Raw genomic sequence first — 11,356 nt, forward strand, 5'->3', positions numbered from 1 at the left:
ATAAAAATAAAAATAAAAACTCTTGATGAAGCAACACATTTTATTTACAGCTTCATCACCAGAAACCTCTCTCCCTAAACAACTCTGTTGTGTTGGTGTGACGATGATGCCCTCGTTAAACTGTCTCCGGCTGTGCGTTAATCCCTAATCGTGGCGCTCATGTGAGCTTTCATAAGTGAAGTGGGCATTGAGAAACGGCAGGAGGCAACCCAGGGGGCTTGTTACAGAGCGATACGCATAAAATTGGCATTGAATCCATTCTGCTCTAAAGAGTAAAACATGTCAGTAATGCGCAACCTGCATCGAAAACACACCTCCAGTACTGTTATTAATAACAACCCAGATCTGGTGGGCAAATCTACAATTCTCGTCTTTTTTCACCTTAAATTCTTTAAACCACTTAATCACATAGACTGTCTGCCGCCATTACATCAAACCCTCGAGCTGATCTTTGTCAAGGGTCGACCGTTATGTGGGTGTCACTGCTACCTGAAAAACAGAATAGAAAACAATAAAAAACAGTGCGAGTATCGAGGGCTTCCCTTAAGAAATAGACCCATAACAGGTGGATGCTTTTGTATTCAGTAGGCTTGATTATTGTTTTGGCGTGTTTACTACTGAACTCTATAAAAAAAAAAAAAATGGTGTTAGAGTTCTGACATCAGAATCAATGAACATATCCAGACATACCTTTTAATACCTACCTTGACCCCATTTTTGGAAAATAAAACTGTACTTCATGCTTGTTTTGAATTAGAAAGTGTCTGCTTATTTGTTTTTTCGGGTAAAGCTAAATATTTAGAAAGCCTTCATGTCAATGTATCTGTACAGCAGCTGGAATATAATTCAGTCCGACTTCTACCAGGTGGAGAAAGGACCGCTATCAGAGGCGTTTGTGGACCGAGGTCACTCGTCCAATCAGGGTTCAGCTGCTGCTGTAAACAAGCAGATTCTACAGTGACGGTCAGGAGTCAACCGACTGCCGGTCATGTGACACTTTGCAGCTGGACGCTCATGTGTTTCCTCTTATGGTATAGATTTAATATGGCACACACTCGCAAACCTGGACTGTTCGACTGTTGCGCATGGCTGTCGCCGTGGCAACGGTAAACAGAAAACAGAGAGGTTGCAACCTGAGTGTGCGTTTGCCCTTCCGGCGCTCTGCTCTGAGCCGAACTCTGTTCCATACCAGTGACCTGAATTTGGTTTAGGTTGCTTCTGTTGATCCGAGCTGACGGAAAGTCTTTGGTGGGATTTGTTTGTGGTGTTTAAGAATATCTCCTAACTGCCAGGAAAAAGTGTTAAATATGCAAATATGTCCAATTTATGTGAGAGTTGTTTTTTTTTAGGATTACCGCAAACAATTTCACACGGAGCTTGATAAGAACATGAAAAGGATAAAACTACAGAAACGATGCTAAATCTCCTCGTGCTGTATTTTGATATTAAATCTCTCCCCTTTGTTTAAGCTTTTTGAAGCCGCTTGGTTTACTCTGTTTGATTCATCCTTGTGTGTCCTTCGTGTGCTGTGAAGTCCAAATCCCTTTCTTACCACCGCCGACTAATTTTAGACCGTTCAAGTGTTCGCCAACAGCAGCTACTGTTTCTGCAGAAACCCGAATCCAGTGCTTGCAGGAAGTAATCTGGTCCTGCATGTACAACTAAAGAGGCTTCAGTCTGTTGGTCCAGACGTGAAAACATGGGAAGCATTGTTCTCAAAAGATATATGATGATTCTATTAGTCTCTTTTTTATTCTTCTGTAAAACTTCCAAGAGGTCCCAGGACGCTGTTCACATTAGTTTCGGGTTTGGACATTGACTAGATCCCGTGGTTCTCAATGCCAGGCCTCATGTTTTAGGTGCTTCCCTTTTGCCACACACCTGGCTTGAATAAGTGGGTGATTAACAGGCTTCTGTACCACTTGATGGCATGCAGAGAAGACCATGCAGTCATTTTAATCAGGTGATCTAAAACAGAGACACGTCTAACATACAAAGGGCTGTAGTCCCCCGAGGACTGCAACTGAGAAACACTGGAACTGAGAAACACTGGACCAGACCATTGCAATATGTTGATTCTGTTCTTGTTTAGCTATTCTGCCATAGTTGCTGTATTTGGGATCATCGTCCAGTTGACGTCCAAGTGTGGGCAAGGTTCATGTTTCAGACAGACAGCCTCGCATTTGACTCTAGAATTGTTTGGTTGTGGTTCTTGGTCAATTCAAAGATAGGAGAAGGTAGAAAAAAGCCCATTCATTACACCTCAACCAGCACTAACTAGGGTTTTCTATAAACATGGTTCTGTGCTTTATGACCAAACCACTCTACTTTGATCTCATCTGTCCAAAGGACGTTGTACCTTGAGTCTCGCGCTTCATTCAAGTACAGTAAGGAAAGTTATCTTACTCAGCAATTTCATGCAAGTTTAGTTAAGTCTTTCTCTGATTGTCCTGTCATAAATTTCAACAGTTAAAATGCTGACAAAGTAATGGACTCTCTAATCCAAGAAATGTGCTGGGATGTCAACTCAACAGAAAAAGTAAAGAATCTTCTTTTTATTTTATTCTGATTATATGATCTGTTGAGAACCAGGTGACCTGATTTCGTGGCTTGGTACGATTCAGATATAGAGCTTTGGCTTAAACCCTTTTTGACCCTCACGTGCAAAGGGATTAGAGCTGCCATTGTGACAAAATATTTTTTGTTGTTTGTCAGCTCGTAGCGAGTTATTCTGGGAGGACATGGCGATGCTGGAACACAACGCTTACAGTTATTGGCCTGGTTAAAGTCAGAGTCTGGAGGATTAACAGCCCTAAGTTATGTCAGGTGTATAACACCTGTGGTGCATGCAAACATAAAAGAGCCTCGTTCACACTGAAGGCAGGAACAAACATGACTCCACAGCTGATCCATGGGTACGGAAATGCGCAGCAAGCTGTGAGGGTCTCTGATAATCCCAGAAGAAGAAACCTGGGTGTCCTCTAATTTTCAGGTTGGGACAGTCTGTGCTGCAGCCTCCTGTCACTCAGCCAGCCTCCTCAATGACTGACCTTCCTTTAGCGGGTGAACCTCTGAGCAATGTTTCCACCTCCTAAAAATACCCGTTAGCAGCAGCAACTCCCACCACTCAGGTCGCCGTGTTAGTAGCTGTTCCAGCCTGGAGGATTCAGCCGCTGCAGACCTGAGTCTCATTTTGACCAAAACCTCTTAGAGCCTTTCCTCAGTTTGGGTTATAGTCCTTAAAGTGTCCTCAGTTTAACTGCTCCGCTTCAGACCTTCTTGTTCTCTTCGTATCAGTCAGAGAAACAAAAAAAGTGATTTTCTTGGAGGTGATGCTGTTCTCAGTCTCTCCTGGATTCTGACAGCAGTTCCTTCACTTCAGGACCAGCCGCTTTCTCTATCTTGATGCACAAACCTCTGGAGGACCCGGCAACCTCCCCGCCGCGCCGGTACCTCCACAGCAGAACCCTGCTGATCTACTGCTGCCATCGGCGCTACCCGCACCATGTAAACTGGACGTGGAGCTCATCGTTTGAGACGGCTCTGCTGCAGACGCTCTGCCGAACGTTCTCGTGAGGTTCCAGATTTTGCTCCGGTTCTCTGTCTTCACGTCTTTACGTGAGAACTTTTTTTTTTCGTAGAATAACGACTGAAACATCATCTGAAGAATCCAGTGCATTGAGTTCCATTCATAAATAGTCATCGACCGATTAAAGGCGGATTCACCCTCTCGGTTCAGGGAGAACATTTGTTTTCCTTATTCCGACCTTATTCAAAATAGTTTCAGAGATGAGAGAGTTGCTTCCCGTCCCAGTGAGGCGGCAGCGGGAACGTCTCCCCAGTCTTCCTTCTACCCCCTCTCACTCCTTCCCCATCACTTCCTTCTCCATCCAGACTTCCAAGAAGTTTCCATTTTTCCACGTGGTAAAGTGCTACAGGTAGGACAGCAGGGTATTTGATTAACTGGAAAGGTTTTATCCACTTGTATTCTCCATTGCAATGAACCTTTAAAAAAAAAAAAAAAGACATTCCCACCACATGATTGTGTGTTTATCTTGTCAGGTACGAAGCTGAGAACGCCTTCTTCTCCAGCCTAAAGCTCAATGACTTCAACATCATTGATACTCTGGGAGTTGGAGGCTTTGGAAGAGTTGAGCTGGTACGTCTTGATCTGTACGTGTTTTACTAGTCAACATCCAACCCTTTGATCCATTGGCTACACCCGGTTGTCCTTGTCCATTATACATCCCGGACAGATCGCCAGTTCGGAGGTCAATGTTCTAACAGAATAATGAACCAGAAACTCTCTGTTCCACACCAGTTTCTGAACAGGGATGAACAAGTTTTAGACATGCTTCTGAACTTGCATGTCTGAAACTTGTACCAGACATCCAGTTCCGGACCGTTTAATTATTTGTTGAGTCATTTTAAACTGTTTCATTGTCACTGCGTGATAGCAAAGTGTCAGCATCTGTAACTGGAAACCAGTCCAAATATGGTTGAGGGGGTCATACACCTGCAATCCTGGACCAAAACAGGCTCAGGGATGTTCTGGGTTGGGTTGAGGGAAGTGGAGAGGATGGAGGGATGAGGCATTTGACGCACTGCGGCTCAAGGAGTTCGGTTTCTCTAGGACAGGAGGCGGGGCTGGAGGTGACTGTTGGTTAAAGGGAAAGCCCTGCTGCGGGTTTGCCCAAAAACAGATTAGATTCCAGGCTTGGCGGTTGGGGGGGTCCTCCTGAAGTATTTTTAGTCATTCAGAGTGTAAGAAGGTGAACTATGACCTCCAGACTGCCTGTCTGACCCAAATGGATTGCTAATGACATCATCGTAACTGAAAATCTGACTCTGCAGGTCCGCTTACTCCCTTTACATCAGCATGGCCTTAAATCTTCTAGAAATATTTTTGTTTTGAGCTCTTCCCTGTCATCACAGTATATTTTTTTTGATATAAACAATAATAATAAAATACTTTTTTTTACATATAGTCAAAACACCTCTTTGTCTAATAATAATAATAAAAAATGAAGTTTCCAACATGTCAGTAAAACCAAAGTAAAGCACATAGTTGGATTTGTCTTTGCTGGGATCCTCTGAGTGGAAACCCGGCTCCAGTTCCCAGTGTTTTTCCGCTGGTGCTAGCATGATCGGGGCGTCACGGGTTGGGGTTGGAGCTCAGGTGTCCTGAAGTGGAGAATCCGTCCAGGAATAGGAATAGATTGTGTCATGTCCTACAAGAAGCACAGCGCGGTGTTTACAGCATGAACACTCAGTAGATCCTGACACCCCTCAAGCACATTTCCTGAGTTTTTAACTTTAGAACGCTTAAAAAGTTTCTAAAATAAGCAATGGTATAATCTAAAAGGATAATTTAAAGAAAGCAGGCCAAATTCAACCAAAAGCAGAAATCAGAAAAGAACCTCATGCAGGGAAAGCAAATAGGTGTTCAGCTGGTCATTTTCGGACATTGCACAAAGTGATAAATAAAACACATATGAGCTCTCTCTGCAGGTTGGCAGTTGTGCTGTGACGTCACACTGCAAGTGTTTTGTAGTAATTGATCTTTCTTGCTTTCTTGCCCTGCTGTATTTGCTGTCTTTATTTAGGTGCAGCTGAAGAACGAGGAGGCGAAAACGTTCGCCATGAAGATCCTGAAGAAGCGTCACATTGTGGACACGAGGCAGCAGGAGCACATCCGTGCAGAGAAACACATCATGACCGAGGCACACTCAGACTTCATTGTCAGGTCAGAGAACTGCGTGTTTTTATGTCTCATAAAATAATAAATGTAAAAAAAAAAAAAAAAAAAAGACAAAGGTGCCAGTAAAGCATACTAGTTTAACCTTAAATGAGTACTTGAATTTGTCCTGATGTAAGTAAAGTTGCAGACATGTCAGGTTCCCTCTGTGACTCTGTTCTTGGTGTTCAGGTTGTATCGGACGTTTAAAGACAGTAAATATTTATACATGCTGCTGGAGGCGTGTCTGGGTGGAGAGCTGTGGACCATACTGAGAGACAGGTATGAAACCTGTCACCAAGATGATACCTGACCGACTAAAGATTTCTTTAATTTTACTGTCATCACAATTATTACCCACTAATTAAAATAAATTATTTATTACTTCATCATTCACCTATTTATGTCAAGAATATATTCTCTGACGCTTTTGTAATATTACATAATGTATAATTATTATTTGAGAGTGTTTTAGATTGTTTCCTAGTATTAATATCTGTATTAGATTAGTTTAGCTTATTTACAATTACTCTATGAATTACAGAACAAATTCGGGAAAAAATAATTGTCTTTTTTTTAATTTTTATAATATTACGATTTATAGTGAAAACGTATATTTGAAATTCTTTTTTTTTTAATTAAGTTTACAGTGGATCTCCAGTATTCATTGGGACCACAACAGGTTGCAAAGAGCTAATAGCCATGAATACTTGAGAATGTCTCTAAATGTTTATAACTGCATATTGAATTGATTCAAACACCAAATATACCTTAATATGAATTAATAAGAACAGTCAAAGCCATCTTGTCGCTACTACAGAAGCTAATACAATCCATCTTATCTCTGCTCTAGGAAGTATAACCAAACAGCAGCAAATAAATAAATAAATAAATAATAATAGCACCCCTGAGTTGACTGCTTTGCAAATACTACCCAATAGTATATAACATATTATATTATGTTTTGTTATTTTTGCTTCCCAAACTGCATTTTATTTTGAATATCTTATATTCTATATAAAAATCAACAAATATGCAAATATTTCAGCAACTAATTTGGAGTAACATTTCAAATAAACTAAAAAAATACTCAAATAAGTGAATTTATCAGTTCTAAACCGCAAATAGGCAACAAAATGATTACAAATCTAATTTTTTACATATTTGAATAAACAGAACAAAACATATTCTTCACATATTGGGTCTGTATTATGTAATCTTATAATGACTGGTATGAAAATGTCTCCAAATTCCAAATGCATTGATCATTTTCTGCATCTCTGTTGGTTGCAGGGGTTCGTTTGACGACTCCACCACTAGGTTCTACACTGGCTGCGTGGTTGAAGCATTCGCTTACTTGCATGCCAAAGGCATCATCTACAGAGACCTGAAACCCGAGAACCTGATCCTGGACAGCCGAGGATATGCTAAGCTGGTACGTCCACCAGATCCACGCAGGCTACCTGCGACTCATGTTCAAAAAGCTCCAACCGCTTTTGGCGAATGAACCGAATCTGTGAATCTAAATTTTTGGTGTTCCAAGAAACTCCAGTCATGTAACTGGTGTCAGGGAATAAACTCCTTGACAGTGTCCAACTAAGCAAAATAAAAAGCACTGTCCTTTTGCAGGTGGATTTTGGTTTTGCAAAGAAGATTGGATTCTGTAAGAAAACATGGACGTTCTGCGGGACACCAGAATACGTTGCTCCAGAGATCATTTTGAACAAGGGTCACGACGTATCGGCCGACTACTGGTCTCTGGGGATCCTGATGTATGAGCTGCTGACAGGCAGGTAGGGATTCCCATACCTGAAATTAAAAAAATCTGAAATGACCAGTTCGGAGTCCGACAATGTCGGTTTGCGTCTGCAGTCCTCCGTTCTCAGGTCCAGATCCCATGAAAACGTACAACATCATACTGAGAGGCATTGACATGATCGAGTTCCCCAAGAAGGTCACCAAGAATGCCGCCAACCTCATCAAGAAGCTCTGCAGGTAGCATGGACTGTTTCCTAAAACACAATTCACTAATTCTGACGCCAAATCAACTACTTAGTCATGTCTTCCTCGTGTCTGCAGGGATAGTCCATCGGAGAGACTAGGAAATCTGAAAAATGGAGTGAAGGACATCCAGAAGCACAAGTAAGAGAGCTACAGTGAGCTAAATGTTTACTTTCAATCGTCTGGAAATGAACTGAATGTTTGTGTGTTCAGGTGGTTCGAGGGATTCAACTGGGAAGGACTGAAGAAAGGAACACTAACTCCACCCATCACACCCAAGGTAGGTTAGGAGAAAATCAAAATCCACTTGGATTGTAACCATAATGTTCCGAATGAGCCTGTTTTTTGGGGGCGTTTTCCTGGTCTTGAGTTGTACTTTTGCTTCCAGGTGTCCTCTCCAATCGACACCAGTAACTTTGACAGTTTTCCAGAAGACACGGACGAGCCGCCGCCCGACGATAACTCAGGATGGGACTATGATTTCTAAACTGAGTCTGCATCTTTGAGACGGTGTTAAAATTGGAGACCCGCCAGGATGAAGAAGCCAACTGTGGCGGGTTTGTTCTCAATCTGAACTTGGGTCCAAGTGTGAATGGAAGCGCATGGAGAAAGGTTCTCTGGAAGATCGAAGCGATGCAGCAGATCAGCTCTGTTCATTCAAGAAGAGTTGAGCAATGAAGCAGCTCAGCGTCCAGAGCTGGGGGTTTACCCCCTGTGGCTTTACTTTCTTGACTCGCTTCTGGTTCTGGGAAGTCACGGGAGGCGTGATGAACAGTTGAGACAAACAGATGGCTGCTGAAATTTTCTAAGAATCTGAGTTGTCTTTTAGGCTGCAGAGGAACTCTGAGGCAGTTCTTTCATCACATGGACCACAGAGGACTTCCATGAACCCACTTTGTTACTGCAAATTCACTGAACCGGCTGCAAATGTAGTGATTCTTGAGAGTTTGTGTCAAAAAGTGCTGGTTCTTAGCATCTCTTTCAGCTTTTAAAAATCCCACCAGAAAGCTGACAGAACTTGAATCACCATCTGCTTCCTCTGAAATGTGTAAGATGTTATTCACAATACATCTTCTCACCTGGAGATCTTTTATTTATTTATTTTTTTTATCAACAAGGTTGGGGTTGTAAACAAGGTTTAGCTTGCTTTTCCTGGGAGGTATAATTATTTTTAATTGAGCAGCTCTAACAAAATACGCAAATAAATATTTTAAATATTTACTCTTTTAAATACTAACAAATTTTATTATTTAATATTATTATGTGTTTAAATTACATTACTTCAAATATAATTGATTTATTAAATTCAATAAATTGAAAATAAAAAAAGATTCAGAACATTTAATTTCTTACTCCCTGGAAATAGAGCAAATAATTAGCATTACTCAATCCAAGTAGAATAGAAGTCAGACAGTAGAGGGAAAAAAATGTATACTTTATTGATGAGTTAAGTTTTTTTTTTATGTAAGGCATAAACTGACTGGATGAGATCTGATTTTGTCAGTTACAAGAGAGTGAAAATGGTAAAAAAWATTATAATAATGAAATGATTATGTGAAACTGTTGACCTTACAAAAATGCCTTTCTTCGTCATTGAAAGGTAAATGAACTGAGATCAGAATGGCTTCCCAGGCCTCTGATAGTTAAACTTAGTGCATCACAACGTTATTTTGGTAGAATTCTGAAAACTTGCTTTGTTATTAACCTGCCAAAGTCCAACACTGCCCAAAGCCTCAGAGCCCATTTGTGCATTAATAAATCAGAGCTGAAGAGTGAGTCCACATTCAGCTCTCTAACTGAGGGCCGGCTTATATACRACGCCTCCAGTGGCAGGAATAACTTCCTTACAGCCACCTTAATGCCTTCAGTCACGACTTCCTTTCTAAAAACTAAAGAAACTTTGAGGATGCAGTACAAGTTTCTGCTTTGAAACTTCTCTGTTTGCAGGTTTTGACACAATTAATCTTTGAGTTGCAGCATGAAACTGATATTTGGTGTCATTCTTGAGTATTCCAACATATACAGGCACTTCCATGTCTCTGTTCCTCTTCAGGTGGTTGTTTGGGAGGTATGCATGGTCAGTACACGTGTAAAGTAGTTTGAAGCAATCTCTTCTGATAATGCTTGCTCCAGTGGCAGTGTCAATAATTTAAATATTGCTCGTTCTGAAATCTACAGAATTTGACAAACACTCAGTTCCAGGCAATTCCTGAATGAAGGTCTAATATCACACAAAGATCGTGAACGAATGTCAACAATGTCCATGCTGAGCTGGAAACTTTCCACTTGACAGGTGTAATTACAAAAACAGTCAGAGATGATGTTTCTATTAAAGAAAAGAAAACCATAGGTTGGTTCTCAAGCATTTCGGATGCATTGTAGTACCATCTGGTGGGTAAATGTTGCTATTGTAGTTCTCTAAAGGTGCTGAGAAAACTTTAAATTCACAGTTTTTTGCCCGTTGTGCCTAAATGTGATGTGTGGATTATGTGACAGCAACCAGCCCTCTCACTTTCAAACGAAATGAACTAAACTCTTGGAATCCTTCTTCCATTCTGTAGACACTTCAATCTACTCAGTAGGCTGTAGTTTTCACTTTGTGCCACTAGATGTCTATGTTTACAAAACTCTGTACCTTTAACTCGTATTGCTTCCTTACACAACTCAAGATTTCTGCTGCAGACTGAAATTAACTCTGAAACTGATGATGACAAATATTGATGATAAGGTTTGCTCTCTCTCTCTCTGATCAATCAACTCCTGATTCATCCACTAAATACAGGTTTTTTTTAAAGAAAAGTCAAACGCAATCCCACCTCAAATCAGACGAGGATTAAATGTCAACTTTCTTCATTAAGCCTAAGATCACGGTTGAAAAAGTCGTGGCCGCAGCAAAATAAGCGATGACGTGCAAGGAGCTTTGCATGCTAACAAAGTTTATGTGAAATAGTTTCAACAATTGTGCAATTTTGATGTTCCATTCCTCAAACGAGGATATCTGATCTCTGTATTTTGTGCCGTTTTTAAAAGAGTGAACACCTGTATGTATTTTGTATAATGCTTTTGTATCATCAGTCAGACTTTACTGCAATATTTTTGTAAAACAATCCGTGTGGTGTGACGTCTCTGCATGACGCCAGTGGTAACGGTGTGCGGTTTGCGCCGGCAGAGGGCATGGTAGAGCTCAATCAGTAACAATCAAAATGATATGACTTTTATTTTGTTCAGAAAAGTCAAATATAAAGACGGCTCCTTTTATGTGTTTTCAGTCAGCCAGTGCTTTAGAGGCACTGACATGATAAAACCTCTCTGTTTCTCAATGTCAGTGAGGTCATGTTGGAACATTAAAGTTTAGTTTTGGACCACAAGGAAAAAAAAATGTATACTTAAGTGATGCTATTTTGTGTTTATTKGTGATTTATTTGTATATTAAGAAATATGTTACTATAGTTTCTATATATTTAATATTTATGTTACAATTGTAGCTGAAGAAACTTTCTGCTTTCACGTCCAGATAACCTTTCTGAGTCTGACTGTTAGAAATCTGAATGCCAAGCTCTATGGATGTGTTTGAAAAATAAAAGGTTCCAGAATAAACTGAAGCAAAGTCAAATCATA

General features: G+C 40.6%; 1 protein-coding gene across 2 annotated transcripts in view; it reads left to right on the plus strand.

Moving 5' to 3' along the window:
• Positions 1-11,356, plus strand: part of prkg1 (protein kinase cGMP-dependent 1) — a 46,671-nt gene extending 35,315 nt beyond the window's left edge. The window contains exons 1-10 of one of the 2 annotated variants that reach the window (XM_008437700.2): positions 6-3,938; positions 4,063-4,159; positions 5,607-5,746; positions 5,930-6,019; positions 7,031-7,172; positions 7,367-7,530; positions 7,610-7,732; positions 7,817-7,879; positions 7,952-8,018; positions 8,127-11,356. In XM_008437700.2, the coding sequence (XP_008435922.1) occupies positions 3,790-3,938; positions 4,063-4,159; positions 5,607-5,746; positions 5,930-6,019; positions 7,031-7,172; positions 7,367-7,530; positions 7,610-7,732; positions 7,817-7,879; positions 7,952-8,018; positions 8,127-8,225 (1,134 nt within the window). In that variant the 5' untranslated portion in view covers positions 6-3,789 and the 3' untranslated portion in view covers positions 8,226-11,356. Of the gene's footprint in view, positions 1-5; positions 3,939-4,062; positions 4,160-5,606; positions 5,747-5,929; positions 6,020-7,030; positions 7,173-7,366; positions 7,531-7,609; positions 7,733-7,816; positions 7,880-7,951; positions 8,019-8,126 lie in introns of those variants that run through there. The other variant, XM_008437699.2, reaches the window with a different exon arrangement.

The sequence above is a fragment of the Poecilia reticulata genome, linkage group LG19 (genome assembly GCF_000633615.1).
Source record: "Poecilia reticulata strain Guanapo linkage group LG19, Guppy_female_1.0+MT, whole genome shotgun sequence".
NCBI lineage: Eukaryota > Metazoa > Chordata > Actinopteri > Cyprinodontiformes > Poeciliidae > Poecilia > Poecilia reticulata.